The sequence below is a fragment of the Procambarus clarkii genome, chromosome 55 (genome assembly GCF_040958095.1).
Source record: "Procambarus clarkii isolate CNS0578487 chromosome 55, FALCON_Pclarkii_2.0, whole genome shotgun sequence".
Classification (NCBI taxonomy): Eukaryota; Metazoa; Arthropoda; class Malacostraca; order Decapoda; family Cambaridae; genus Procambarus; species Procambarus clarkii.
The window spans coordinates 16,425,058-16,440,998 of record NC_091204.1 but is presented as its reverse complement, the minus strand read 5'-3'; the positions used below and the strand labels follow the sequence as shown (position 1 = coordinate 16,440,998).

General features: G+C 38.2%; 1 protein-coding gene across 3 annotated transcripts in view; it reads left to right on the top strand.

The window, feature by feature from the left end:
- Window positions 1-853: 853 nt before the first annotated feature.
- Window positions 854-15,941, top strand: part of LOC123755358 (uncharacterized) — a 54,069-nt gene continuing 38,981 nt past the window's right edge. For all 3 annotated transcript variants that reach the window (XR_011222954.1, XM_069305508.1, XM_069305507.1), the window contains exons 1-6: window positions 854-959; window positions 4,713-4,875; window positions 7,278-9,482; window positions 9,655-9,754; window positions 12,107-12,171; window positions 13,926-14,061. Coding sequence is in view for 2 of the 3 variants with exons in the window: in XM_069305508.1 (XP_069161609.1) it covers window positions 4,750-4,875; window positions 7,278-9,482; window positions 9,655-9,754; window positions 12,107-12,171; window positions 13,926-14,061 (2,632 nt within the window). In the remaining variant the exon portion in view is untranslated. The remainder of the gene's footprint in view (window positions 960-4,712; window positions 4,876-7,277; window positions 9,483-9,654; window positions 9,755-12,106; window positions 12,172-13,925; window positions 14,062-15,941) is intronic.

Sequence of the window (15,941 nt, the reverse complement as noted above, 5' to 3'; positions counted from 1 at the left end):
CAACCTACAGTTAGCAAACTGGGGATATTTGGCTAAAATTTCTGGTAGAAGATCATTTTGAATGAAATATTTACACATCTCTTGAACATTTGTTGTGCTACATAGCCTTCCCGGCTTGGTGCTTTCTTTTTTAATAATTACATGAACATTTTTTTATAGAATTGTCTCTGAATTCATGTATCTTTTCGCACTCCATCACATAGTGACGGAGGGTGTGGGAATAATTTTATCCAGTATATACATGCAGTACATGTTAGGCTGATATCAAGGTCACCCCCACCCCAGAATGCAACTATATAACAGGCTAAGTACTGCTAGGGTGAACAGAGTCATTAGGTGATAGGAAACGGACCCAACCATTTCTATTCCGCCCGGGATTCAAACCTGGTATTCTCGATTGTGAGTCGAGAACAAACCCGACTGTACTTCTGGGACCCCAAAAAATAAATAAATAAAATGTAGCTCATAATGATATGTCAATTTACTGCATGTTCATGATGAATATAATTGTAAGTGTAAAACTGTAAATATATATCTGAACATTAGTGAGTAGATATATATATATATATACACAAAAAGATATACACAAATGATTTCTAAAGTGATTTATAAATATATAAATTCACATACATTTGTGAATAAATATTTACAAACAAATGTTCAGTCTTTTAAATAAAAGAGCGAGAGCGAAGTAAATAAGCACTGCGAGGACTTTCACTACCAGAACCGAACAAATATAATCCAGTAAAATTTATATTCATCAAAAAAATATGTTATATAATATATTAAGATAAAGATACCAGAATATCAGTAATAAAACTGAAATCCTTTTGAGAGGGAACAAGATTCCAATACTCCAGCGTGACGTCAGACCAGTCCAACCTTGCGAAAAAGGGGAGAAAGTGAACGCGGTTTATTTCCAAGACAATTGAGGGACAACACAGCGGTTTGGTGTTGGTGTGAGTATAAGTTGGCAGGAGGCTGCAGCCCGCTGCCACCCCTGAGAGGCGCCAGCCCTGTGCACCTGTGCACAATTGGCCGATAATAGTCAAAATGGCGACCCGTGGTGAAGGGTCTCCCCCCGACGAGGGCGAAATGGACTTGACCCAAATACCTGTGTCTGGGCAGTTAATTTCTGGCTATGGCTATGGTTGGGTGTCTGGTGGTGCTCCCTGCCCTCACCCCGCGGGCTGGCCCTCGAGGGAGGGCAGGGCAGGCCCAGCACTACCCTAATACCTGACTTTAGCCTCGAAAAATGTCATGGCGGAGGGTTGTAATGCTCCAGAGTTGGGATAATATTTCACGAGACTAAATATTCCTGGTTGCACCAAGCGGGAGGGATGGGTTGGGGGGATTACTTCATGTATGGCTATTCACTGTATGTTATTCACTCTATATTAAAGATATTTGTAGGGAAATTGGTGATAGAGGTAAAGGGCGGGTGGTTGGAGATGTGAGAGTGGCTCTAGTGCCAGGGAGGCGTGGCCGGGGCAGCCTAAGCTGGGGTCAAGCTGGTAAATGGGTTGACAGGCTATTATCTGGTCAAGTTAAATCATCCTTGACACCTATCTTGGTGTCAAGTTTTCAGGAATTAATTGATAAGGGTTAGGTAGTTATTTTTGATTGCCTTATATACTTAGTATATGTAGGTACAGTATTTAATATTTGGAGTTAGATTAACTCTTTTGAGAATATAAGAACTTTGAGCTAAAGATTACACTTTTGATACATTTATATGTACCAAAGTTGAATTTTGACATGGAAGATACAAGTGTATACAGTACAGTATTTTCATTGATATATAAAGTCGGGCAATAAATCTTTTGAAGTATCTACTATAAAGGCAGTTTGCTCTATCTATAACCCAACTCGCTCTTGTTTAGTTAGCACGTTTTGTAACTATGTGCACCATCGTACAAACATTGACGTACTACCTTACCTTGAGGTGCTTCCGGGGCTTAGTGTCCCCGCGGCCCGGTCGTCGACCAGGCCTCCTGGTTGCTGGACTGATCAACCAGGCTGTTAGACGCGGCTGCTCGCAGCCTGACGTATGAGTCACAGCCTGGTTGATCAGGTATCTAAGCAATTAAAATGGTAAAATTTAGTACAGTACTACTATCTAAATAGTAAAATTTAGTACTATTCATTTTACAGTTCAAAAAAATGAAGCCAAAAAACAAACTTAAATATTAATAGGTCTAGTATAATGCGCACAAGTACTATTTTAGGCCTCGGATAGCTTGTGTTAGGCTCGGGAAGGTTAGGTTAGGTTTGTTTTTGCAACATAAATAGAAAATCTTTTTACGGTTTGTCCAAATTCACTGGCAGAGCCAAACCCCCAAAGCATTTACCTAAGTGTAGTTACAGGATGAGAGCTACACTCGGGGTGTCCTGTCTTCCCAGTACTGTCATATAACGCTACTACAAAATACAATGCTGTAATCTTGCTTGAGAAGAAATTTTTTTAACCAAGTCCATTCCATTGCAATATAACTCCTTTTGCATCAAACTTGGTATTTATGTATAAAGTTGCTGTTTTTATTTATTTTATAAATTGCATAAACAATTTTGAACAGATTTTGGTGTCAAAATTATCTGTAAAAGTAAATTTTTAGTACTGTACTGTTCATTTTATGAAAGAAAAATTTAGGTGATTTTTTGCATAAAATTCTAATCCAACTAATATAGTACATGGCCTCATTCCACTGGACAGGTTATATTATTTTCTATTGCAACCAGTATCAATAAACTTGTAGCTGAAATAAATCCTACCATTGCATACAGACTTCCAGTGAATTGGAGTCCACTGGAGTTGGTCCTGAATGTAAAGTATACATTCTTCTTATTTACAAGAATATACTGGATGAATGTAAAGTATACATTCTTCTTATTTACAAGAATATACTTGTAGAATATACTTACATACTTCTTATTTACAAGAATGTAATTACTATGCCATGTATCCTCACAATCCCAATGTACCTTCTTGTATATATGTAAATAAATAAATATACTGGGCTGTGCAGTGTACTGATTGTCCATTATTGGCGACTGGCACTATGGAGACATGCCCTATAGACCACTGGTATATTATCCAACACAGTGCACAGTTACAGATGCAATAATGTTTCAGCTTAGATGCAACGGAGCAGACGTTGTTAAACACACAAGGCAAAATAATCTTATTAAAGCGACCATAAGAGTCATAAATGCTCATACTCCACCTAAGTAAAACGGAAACGAGTAACTTCGTGGGCCAGCCAGAGGCTTGGGGCCCGTGCAGGAATATCTTTGCAAAAAAAAAAAAGGTGACAGGAAACCTGTTAGGCTTGTTAACAAGTTAGGCTTGTTAAATTGGCTAGTCAAGAAGCTTGTTGTTAACAAGCTCGTTAACTAGCCAAGTTAACAAGCATTTTTGTAATTAAAATATTTGATAAAGAATAATTTAGTACCAAATGAATGCATTATGGTACGTATATAAAGTTTGTGTAATACAGCATTTGGAGAACTCGAATACTTTGTGCAATAAAATTTCTTTGTATAAAAAGTACATTTAGTGTTAGTTGTTGAGTACAGTACTTGTAATTACTTAAATGTAGATACAGGATGAGAGGTACGCTCGTGGTGTCTCGTCTTCCTGGCACTCTTTATCATGTAATGCCTGCAAACTACTGACAGTTTCAGCCTCCACCACCACCACCACCACCACCGTACTTGTTCCAACCATCTACCACTATTTGTAAAAGTGAATTTTCTATGTTTCTTCAGCAGCTTTGTTTAGCTATGACCTCTTGTTCTTGAAGTACCAGGTCTCATGAATTCTTCCTTATCAATTTTGTCAATTCCTGTTACTATTTTATAGGCAGTAATCATATTGCTTCTTTTTCTTTTGTCTTCTAGTTTTGGCATATTTAATGCCTCTAACTTCATCTTGTAGATCTTGTCTTTCAGTCCCAGAAGCCATTTAGTTGCATGTCTTTGCACCTTTTCCAGTTTCTTGATGTGCTGCTTAAGATTTGGGCACCATACAACTGCTGCATATTCCAGCTTGTCTCACAAAGGTCATGAACAATTTCTTAAGTATTTCACCATTCATGCATTTAAAAACAATTCTGAAATTGGAAAATGTACCATAGGCTCCTTGCTCAATGTTCTTTGTGGTCCTTGAGTGACTGTTTTCTATTTAGAACCACCCCTGGATCAAGAGGTCATAGATTTAAACTAACGAAACAAAGCTGCTGGAGGAATATAAAAAAATTCACTTTCACAAACAGAGTGGTAGACGGTTGGAACAAGTTAGGTGAGAAGGTGGTGGAGGCCAAAACCGTCGGTAGTTTCAAAGCGTTATGTGACAGTGTACTGGGTAGACAGGACAGCACGAGCGTAGCTCTCATCCTGTAACTACACTTGGGTAATTACACTTAGGTAATTACTTAATCAGAATTTTTTCAAGCTTTTTCACATAATTTGTAGGTTGTGCGGTCTATTTTCTCCTATTCCACTTTCCATAACATGGTATTTATTCATATTAAATTCCATTTGCTAAGTGGCATTCCATGCACTTATTTTGTCCAGGTCTTGTTTATACAGTACTTGTACCATACTAGCAATGTTTGTACAGTACAGTATTTAATTTAGTTAATAGAATGATGAGCTGTACTTAATTTCATATAATGGAAAATGTAAATTGATAAATTTAATTTGTTTTATAGGTACAGTACAGTAGAGTATTTAAGGGCGTGAGTATTGATGGCAGGCAACACCAATCAAGATGCTGCCATTCCATCATCTGTGGGGCGGCAGTTGTCACAAGACTCTGACTCTGTTGACATGGATGATGGGGAAATTTGGAATCACAGGCGACTCCAACAGCAGGTTTGTTTTTATGTAAATTACCATCATTTTTCACATGACTTATTTAACCCCTGCACTGCGCAAAGCGCCTTTAGGCGCTCTGAGAGTTGTGCTATTTTTTTTTAATTTGGCTATATTTTAATGTTTTTTAATGTTTTCATTACTCTTTGTGTTTTTAAATGAAAATAGTTGAGTTTGGAAACATTTTGACATTTAAATTTACCTGAATATTTATAAAAACAACAAGATTGTCCTTGACAATTGCCCAAGAAGTTTTTGCCGAAACCAGGTGCGCAGTGCAGGGGTTAAAAGCAATATAAATTGTTTATTTTTATAGCCTATGCCTTATAACTCGTTTTAAAAATTACGCTCGGCATTATATCATAAGATTACAGTACTGTACAGTACTGTACTATTAATACTATTAATACTACTTGTTTAATGTAATTTTTCTTCTTTATATTAAAATACTGTTTAAAGGATAAATTCAAATGCAGTAAGTAGGGTTCTTGTACCCAGTAATGGCACTCAAATATTTGTATCGTAATACTGTATATTGATAAAAACTATTGTATATCTATAATTGGATTTACTGTGAATTCAGTTCATAAGAAATACAAAAAATTCAAATTTACAGTAAACTCTCAACTCTCCAATCTTCCTGTTTGGAGAGTAGCCTTCCTCTGTTGCCTCCCTGCAACAGAGGAAGGCTAGGGCTTAAAACAGACTATATTCTTGCAACTAATGGAATGTGGAAAAAGAGGCCAAACTGGCTAACAGGTCAACCCAAAGACAAGTGGAATGAAAAGTGGAAGCTTACATTCTTAACCACCGCACTGCGCACCTGGTTTCGGCAAAAACTTCATAGTGCAATTATTAAGGACATATTTTTATTGTTTTTATAAATGTCGGGTAAAGTTAATGGCAAAATGTTTCGAAACTTAATCATTTCAAAACACAGTGATGAAAACATTAAAATATAGCCAAATTAAAAAAATTAGCATAACTCTCAGAACGCCTCAAGGTTCTCTGTGCAGCACGGTGGTTAAGGATAGCCACAGAGGGGGCTAGACCAGAAGCAAGAGTGTAGTGTAATAAAATTCCCCTTTCTGGATAGCACAACAACTCGGTGTCTTTCCTGAACATATGTTAACAACTAGCTAGGAACATTCTGAATATGCCAGGATCCTGTGACCATCTTGGCCCACTAGAAACAAGGGCCCCTTTTAATACCAACTTGTCCACTCACCAGAGCTGGGAGCATATTTGAATCAGATCAACCCACAACTGAAGTGGGTTGACACCCACCCATAAAAATCTCAAGAGAAGTGACAAAACAATCGCCTTCCTTTTGAGAAATGTTTGGTAATCACAGAATCAAGATAAGATAACCTCAAGAATCGGCAAATATAACTGAAACAATCTGAACCTGGATTAATCTTCCTTGCACAACTACTTTACTCTTAAGCCCAAGTTGCTGACATGGTTGCCTTCATCTTATCTTGAGGTTATCTTGAGATAATTACATGAAAAAAAAGAAACTGCCAGGAAAAGATAACACTAAGGTGTTATCCAGAAGGGGCATTTCATTGCACTTCAGGCCATTTTCTTTCTGGGTTTATGTGCAAGAAATTCGGTTGATTACTATGAATAAGAGAATATTAATCCCTAAAGTGTGGCCATCGACAAAATTGACACCTTCCCTCTAAGCAAAAATAAAGATAATTATTTTATATGTTTTTTTCTTAGGAAATTATTTGAATTGAAAAGTATGGAAAATACACTAAAAATCATTCATCTATCCTTATTTTGGCCTAGGCAGTGGGCAAAATTCCCTTTGCCATTTATCAGCATTTAATTATGATAGCAAAGATGAAACAAAAACATTTATACAGTATTTATTTTTCATGGGGAAATATAATACATGTGAGTAATCTGTATGCAAAAGTAAAGAGAGTCTCTACATAAATATATATTTTAAAGATCTTTATATTGATCTAGATACGTGTTGTCATCATAAAATGATAGAACCAGTAGTTGTAGTCTGCCTAGACTCCAAATTATTTTGTGGCCTTCCATGATTGCTGGAAGATACAGTTGAGCTCTGTGGACCATTTGGTCAACATTGGTGTTGGTATTCAAACATTGATGCAAATGTAAATAACCATGTTATGATAATGACTGCACTTCTAGACGATGAACATATGATGATGACGACAGCACAGGGTTAATACTACAGTATAATAATGACCGCATTTAATATTTTTGTAACATAAAATATATAGTTTGTTATACTATGTAGAGTGGAAGCTTTTTTCTTATTATCTTTTTGATGAGTTATCTGGATTATTCAGAATTTTCTAATAATTGTTAGTTAATACACTTGTACTCAAGTAACTTCTTAACACATTTTTATTCAACAGGTGGGATATTTAAGCCTGAGTGCAGGCTTCAGTGGAGAATTGTCACCACAGCCATCATCAAGTGCAGAATGTGAGCGTCGTGTCAGTCCTCTGGACCCCAACTTATCATCAGCGGCACGGTATTCTCCACCTCCACCGTACAACAGCCCTTTGGCAGGTATAGAAGCATCATTGGAGCATCCCGACTCTCCAATGGAAGATCTGTCCAGTGCGACCTCCCTTCCTAGTCTCCCAGCTGGTGTTAGCAGTAGTATATCAAGTGCCACAGAAAGCCTTGCAGTTTCCGAAGCACACAGATTGCCACGTTCCTCGGTAGGACGAGCGTCGGGCAGCAGAGGCAATAGTTTAGTATCCGCTAACAGTCTGTTTGCATCGCAACCAGTTTTGTCATGCTCACAGCCAAGATGGGCCTCGCCTGATGTAATATCTGATGATGACGAGGATGAGGATGTTGTTACTGTAAGCCCATCTTTGGGGGAAAGTGTGTGGGCCAAACAGAAAAGACTAGCTCTGAGTAATATTGTAGACAGTGGTGTGTCTCAACCAGGTCCTAGTGGACTTCAGATAGTGTCCAGGGCCAGTCCTAGTGGCCTTCAGAGTATATCTCAACCTGGTCAAAGTGGACTTCAGGTTGCATTACAACCTTGTTCTAGTGGGATTCAGACTCTGCCACGGCCTGTTCCTAGTAACCTTGGAGCTATGCCACAGCCTAGTCCAAGTATTCTTCAAGCTGTGCCATCCAGCCATCAAGCTCTTCCACAACATCAGAGATCAACTTCTTCAGACAGTGATGCTGATGATAGCAATGATGTTTCAGAGAATTTGCCACAGCTTAGCTCAACTCCAGGGCCATCTAGTATTAGAAGTAGGTTAGTTCGACTCAGTGATGGAGAAGCAGAGGCACTTAATGGTGCTGTATCTGGCTGTGAAGCTAGTAGCAGTATCAGGGGACACGTATCACCTTTAGAATCACCCAGCACACCTACAGATAATTGTATTGTATCATCCTCTACTGGGCATATTGACTCTATACCTCCTACACCTGCTGAATTTCAAGGAAATGATGTGTCTGGTCCCAGTAGTCCACTTTCTCCAAGTCTAGGTAGTGCTGCCATACTTGACTCGACTGTGGATTCCACTAGTGGCCGAGGAATCATGGATCCAGAAGGCGAGACTTCCGATGACGATTCTGATAATGATAATCTTGCACCAACGGGACAGATGCAGTTATCAGTAATGGGTGAGAGAGATGAAATATCAACATCAGAAGTTGGTTTGCAACAGAGTGATGACAGTGAAGATGTTGCTCTTCTTGTCAGCCCTCAGGGAATGTTTTCGAGTGGAAGAGCTAGTGCTAACCGTTTTATAGAGCAACTTTCCCTTTCTCTCTCTCACTTTTCTGGTGATGCTTTAGATGCCAATTTATCTGGAGTTGTGAATGAGCAGCGATCTCCTCCCAACACTCCCCCACCTGATCCTGGGCCATATCTTAATGATGCTCTTGCTATTCCAGGACCCAGCAGGGCATCACTTCCTTGTTCACAGACTACCAGTAGACAAGTTAGTACTCCAGCTGACCAAACTAGAAATCAGCCTTCTACTTCTAGTACACACAGTTTGACAGATCCAGTGGAAGTTCTTGACAGTAGTTTACCACTACTTGACATTACATCAGGTTTGCCTGGTTGTAGCACAGTTCCTGTTGTAGATCGTTTGAGCAATTCGGGTGCATCTGGGGATTTACCCTCTTCAGTAAGAATAAAAAATGAATCCAGACTAGGAAGTGGATCGGGAGGATTAGAACCTCTTGTGTGTCTCTCCAGCAGTACATCTAATGCCATTGATAATGATAGCTTGACTGGTAATGCTGAGAGCCAAGACCTGAATCAACTAGGTCAGTCTTATGTGCTTGGACTGAATGATGAGAGCTCAGTTGGAAGTGAAAATGTACTGAGCTCTAGTTCAATCATAAAACATGATTTGGCTGATAGTGAACTTCAGCAAAGAAACTTTAGCAGTTTATCAACTGGTAACCAGTCATTACTTGTCCCTAAAAGGTTAAGAGAAGAAACTCTAAATAGCTCTCTCAATTTGAGTTTAGCATCTTCAGAACCAAATAGGGTGATGGAAACAGATGTGGCCTTACCAGGACCTTCTCAGCAACCTACTTTGGCACACCACTTGCTTCCCGTTCAACCGGATCAGGTCGGATATATTTTTGTACTTTCATTTGTTGACTGTATGTTTTATTACAGTATTCATATACTATACATGTACAATACTTTGACAAAATTGAATTTCGGTCATAATTTCTAACGTGGGTAATAATTTTAATAATTTATATTATCATTGAAGAAGTAGATATTTTTTGCCACAGGTTTCTCTTTTGGATGGTAGTGGAGATGAAAGTAGTGATGGCGCTCTGCTGATGATGGTATCATCCAACACTCGTTCTATACACAATACGCTTTCCCTCGGTAAGTTATAATACAGGTATTTAGTCTTTTGATTTACTAACCTTTGAAACCTCTACCAATGACAATTTCTAGCTTGAAGGAACAGGATTTTATCTACAGTATATTAAGACTTGCAGGCCTAGTGATGGTGTACCTTCGTTGCATTCATCAAAGACCTGCTATTGTATATAAATGGATAAGAGTATAGCAAAGGGGCAATAAGTACAGTTTTAAAAATATCAACATAACATAGAACACGAAACGATGGGTATAAATTGTAGCAGTTTAGATTCGGAAAAGTCACTGGTAATTAATGGCTTAGAAGTAGGAGTGCTGATTTATGGAACAAAATACTAAGTAGCATAATAGACATGGGAACACTGGAGTGTTTCAAGCATAGGTTAGACTTATGAAGGAGTTTGGGTGGATATAAATAGGAGCTGCCTTGTAGCTCCCAAGTAGGGAGCTACAGTAGGCCTTCTAAAGCTACCTTTTATTTGTAGGTTCTTCCGATCTTCTTATCTCCTTAAAACCGTGGAGCTACTGAGGGCCCCGCTAAAAAAGAGCATTGCTTTACATTCAATATTTGATATTTCTGTTCTCTATGTAGAAAATTTGTTTCAAGATTTTGGGTAAAGAATCATTTGTGTATATCAACTGATACTTAATATGGAACAAACTGTAAATCATGCACTCAAGCATGGGCATAAAAGATGCACCCTCCCATAGGATGCTCCCTCCCTATTTTACAAGAATATTTTGCATTTTATCAACTGTGCCTATTCTCAAGCTAAACAAAATTTTTCATCCTAAACCTGCTTCCAACACTTGTAGCACTGTGCTCTACCTTCCCTTCAGATATGAACTCAAAACTTGTACTAATACCGTTTGTCCTCTTGACATAAAGCTCACCTTTCGACAAACTAATACTCTTCGTAGCAATCTAGTTCACACTGCTCCTCCTGCTTCTAATGCTGCTGGTGTCTACTCTATTTCCTGTTCATCTTGTCCTCTCCAATACTTTGGTGAAACTGGCCGTACACTTAATGATAGACTTAAGGAACACAAAAGAAGTGTTAAGTCTGCAGACACAAACAATGCTCTCTTCTGTCATGTTAGGGATTCTAATCATCCTATTGATTGGTCTTTCTCCAAAATAATCTTTCCTGCCTCTACTCTACACAGACGCCGTCTTGTTGAATCGGCTCTTGATACACAACATACCCAACATGAACTAAGTCCTGGCTTTGTTGCTGTTGAGTCTTACCTTTCACAGTATATTCTCATATACTAGAAAGTTCTAAACTTTCTAACAAACGTGACCTAACATAAGCTTGCCCTTCCATTTATCTTTTTTTTTTTTTTTTTTCCTTGTTTTCTCTAACGATCCCTTTCTTGTTCCTATTACAGTACTATCCCCTTTATTATACCTTACCTTTTGTATTCTTTTGCCTTGCTTTTTCTTCCTCTAAGATTTCCTTCTCCTCGCCTCTCTCTTGCCTATTTATTGCCTTCGCCTCCTTCCTTCATCACAATCGACTTGAGAATGGTCCAGGACGGACCGAAATGTCGTCCTCCCTTCACTTTCTAGTGTGTGGTTTGGTAAAACATTTCAGCCACGTTATTGTGACTCCTTGTCTGCATATTTTTTGGAAAAAATTACTTTAGTATGTTTTATCATACCTTTATTGAAAGATATTTTAAAGTGGTTTTTGTACCCCAACTCTTAACTCCTTAAGATCAGCTGTATAGTTGTTTATATTTGGGCAAGAGAATTGCTATACAGGATGTGAGGTTGGTATTACTGGATGTGATGTTTTGTGTTGCTGCATCAGGCCACCAGGGCCTGATGTGTCACCACCCGGTGGTGGCACACCATCACACCACTCTGATTTTGTCATTATTCACTCATTGCAAATGGCTGGCAGGTGGATAAAAGTTTAACATTCCTTTCAAATTTCTAGAAGCATTTTTCATTTAGATAATGGAGTCAATGTTTGTTAAAGGTAAGAGTCTTTAAATAATGTGTGACATATCAGGCGTGGGTTATGTATGCTGGGTAAGGTGGTGAGATGTGAGCTTACTTCATAACTATCTTCATATCAAACTTTTTTTTTTTTTGTGAGTTTGTGATAAAAGACTGATGACCCAGCTTGTTTTGAATATTCTATTATTAGTAACACAATTTACTGTAATAATGTGGTTTGTTTTCAATATTTAATTATTGGCAATTAATTTTGTGCCTAGCACTCCGTGGCTGATGCAATGTAGTAGCGGGAACCATCTCTTTATGTAGCTTCAGGGAGCCACAAGAGGCTTCCTCCAGAAAATACATATACTGTATAATATAAATGATTATTTGTACTACTACAGAGAAGCAGCTAGAACACGGAGAAGCAAGAAGCCTTGTTCCCAGCCTTCAAGCATCTGAATCACAGGTTAGGATTTGGTTTATTTTCTGGAAGGTCCCTTTTGTAGCTTTCTGTAGCTTATACATTAAGTGGAGCCAAACCGTAAGATGTGCACTAGGTCTGTCATTGCCTAACGGGGTCTAGGATGATAATTTGGCTCTTGAGGTGGAGCTAAGGGATCAGAGGTCAACTGAAAACCAAGAAAAACAACAACAGAAAGCACAGGCAAAACAAAAGCTGTTGCTTGAAGAATGGAATGAAACATAAGGCACATATGGCAAACTGATCATTGCCACAGGTGAACAACCCTAACCTTAACCACTGCACTGCGCAAAGCGCCTTTAGGCGCTCAGAGAGTTGTGCTTTTTGTTTTTTAATTTGGCTATATTTTAATGTTTTTTAATGTTTTCATTACTATTTGTGTTTTGAAATGGAAATAGTTGACTTTGGAAACATTTTGACATTAAATTTACCTGAACATTTGTAAAAATAACAAAAATATGTCCTTGTCAATTGCACCAAGACGTTTTTGCCGAAAATAGGTGAGCAGTGCAAGGGTTAATGTGTCCAACTGTCACCAGGTCATGACCCAGGTCACTTTGTCGTGGCCATCTATCTTCCTCACTCCCTCGTCTGGGCTGTCTAAGGGGGCACCATTCAGCTGGGACCTGTGAGCTGCTGCTCCGTCCAACCACTTGAGGTGGACGGTAGAGCGACAGTCTCACTTCCTGCAGGTCGGCGTTCAATTCCCGACCGTCCAAGTGGTTGGGCACCATTCCTACCCCCCCGTCCCATCCCAAATCCATATCTTGATCCCTTCTAATTGCTATATAGTTGTAATGGCTTGGATCTTTCTCCTGATAAATCCCTTCCCTTCCTTTCAGCTATATACAGTAATATATTTAATTTAATTTTAGTTCTGTATTTTATAAGTGCACCATTTTATAAGTTATTTTCCTTAAGGCTCCCTCAGTGTTGATGTAATATTTGGAGCATGTGTTAGAGAGAGAGTGAAGAAGTGTTCAGTGATAAAGGAAATGTTTAAGGAGTGTGTTTAAAGGAAGGTATATAATTGAGTTGTTAATATAAAGCATTATGCACTTGTATATTAGAGACAACCCTGAAGCGAGGTGTAGCTCTGTTCTGCTTTCTAGCCTTTTGTAACTGGTACATTTTTTCAAACTTCAGAACTTTCAGATTTTTTTCTCCTGAAGTTATGGATGGAGAAGACTTTTATGACATCTTTCCGTGCATTCCACCAACGTTCTTTTGTTTTGTTTTCTTTCACTTAAAAGAAACTTTTCTTTCCTATGCATTCTATACCTGTTACTGTTCAGTATGTAGTCAACATATCTCCTATGTTCCTCTCCTCTAGGGTTGCAAAACTGAGTTGCCTCAGACTGTAACTGTAACTTAATTGTTGTGATTCATGAGCTTGTCTAATTGCGTACCTGTTTAGCTTGTCAAATTTCTGCTTTTATCATAGGCAATGTAACTCTGTATAGAGCACTGATTAAATTGGGTGATTAATATTAATTTATTATGTATGATACTTCAGATAAGATTTTAAAGTGAACAAACATTGGTAGATTCAGTATAATGCTGACACAAAGGGTTCTGAGCCTGTTACATTAATAAAGAAACTGGATACACTGTCCTAGCTAACTGTATATAACCTTAGATTAATGGTACAGTGAATACTAAAGCAAACTTAGGAAATAACCAAATGTGATGATTCAGAAAATTGATAGAGATTTTCTGTAAAAAAAATTTCTATTCAGAGTGTAGAATCTACAAGAGTGGAGGGCACCTCACCAAGTCTTTCATCCGAGGAACCTAACAGTAGAAGTGAGAATGAAGTCAACTCTTCAGCCACTGGTCATGAAATGGAAGCAGAATTCATTGGAGCAGATTTTTGTGAGTACAATCAATCTATCTTGAAGTGTTTATATGAACTAAACAAATTAAAGAAAATATATTAGAAGATACTTTTTAAGGAAAAAAATAAATGCATGTCAAGGGAAGTACTGTACTCTCCATAATTTTATAACTGGAGATGTTCAGGAGCTGCCTCATATGGGCCAATAGGCCTTCTGCCCTTTATTCTTGTGTTATGTTCTTATGTTTACGAAATGAGTGTCCTTGCTTTGGTGTAATGTCTTTATTGGAAATAAACAAGGAATAAATAATGTTTTGTCCCTCAATGCTGTAGGTGAGTGGCAATCATATCTGATTAAGTATACCTTTGGGAAAATTACCACACACACATGGACACACGTGGACAAAATATGGTAAACAAGAGCCTCATAACAATCATGAGAGATTATAGAAAGAGCAGATAAAGATACATCTCGATTGTTGGTACTTGGTGACTTCAACTTGAAATCAATAAGACTTGGAGGCCTGTGAAGCAAAAACAGAGGACTGTTGTACTGGCAGAGTTGTAAACCTAGTCCTGGAGATTTTCATGTATCAACACGTCAAGCAAGCCACAAGATGAAGGTAGGTGTTGTTCCTTCAATGCTGGATTTGATATTCACCAGGAAAAAAGATATTTGACATTCAGTACCATACTTCCTTGGGTAAGAGTGACAATGTCTTTTTGGAACAAAAATATGCAGTGCATTGTAATCTTGAAGAGAATGAGGAAAATGAAGCGGTGAAAAACTTTATTTCAGGAGAGGACACTATGGGGAACTTAGAAGGTTCTTTAATGAATTTGACTGGAAAGCCCTTTTGCTAGGCAAGAAAGTAAATGAGATGTATACCAAGTTTTGTGAAATATATATGATGAAAGCACTAACTAATTTATACCAAAACACAGATGCAGAGCTAAAAATCAGGATTGATTCAACAGATTGTGAGAGGGCCCAGGGAGCAAAAGAAAAAACATGGAATCAATATAGGAACAGGCCAAACCCACAAACATACCAACAATACATATCAGCAATAAACAACTACACAGCTGTGAGAAGAGGCAGAAAGAAATTTTTAGAAAGGGATAGACAAATGTATAACAGAACAAGGCCAATTCTATAAATTCATTAAAAGCCAGTTGCAGGTAAAAGGTAAAATTCAGAGGTTCAAAATGGGGGACAGATTCACGGAAAATGAAAAGGAAATGTGTGAAACGCTAAATGAACAGTTTCGAAGTGTATTTGTGCAAGATGGAAATTTTTAGAGAACCAGACACAGTTCGAATTTCAGAGAATAACGTAGAGTACTCGAGATGAAAGTGAAAAAAATGCCTAAGGAGCTAAGAAGGAACAAAGCAATTGGCCTAGATGGAATTTCTCCTTGGGTTCTGAGAGAATGTACATCAGAGCTCAGCACTACACTTCAATTGATTTTTCAGTCATCTTTGTTCTTGCCTAGTTGTGGTTGCAGGGGTTGAGCTCTGGCTCTTTGGCTATCGGTTATATTCTACAAAAATGGTAGCAAGGACGACCCCTCTAAATTATAGACCCATGTCATAGAAAATAATTAAAACTAAATTGGTAGAACATCTGAAAAGAAGTGATATAATAATACCGACAGTATGGGTTTTGATCAGGAAGATTCAGTGCAACAAATCTACTAAGTTTCTGAGATAGAGCCACAGAGTTTTTTACAGGAAAGAGATGGCTGTTGAAATTAGATCATACTTGAGTGACGAGGAGACTTCTGACACGGATGAAAACTTTTTCGACAGAAAACTGAGGGCAGTAACCCAAGGTAATGTATCGGACTGGAAAAGCATTACCAGTGGAATACCACAAGGCTCGGTTCTAGTACCAGTAATGTTCATTGTCTATATA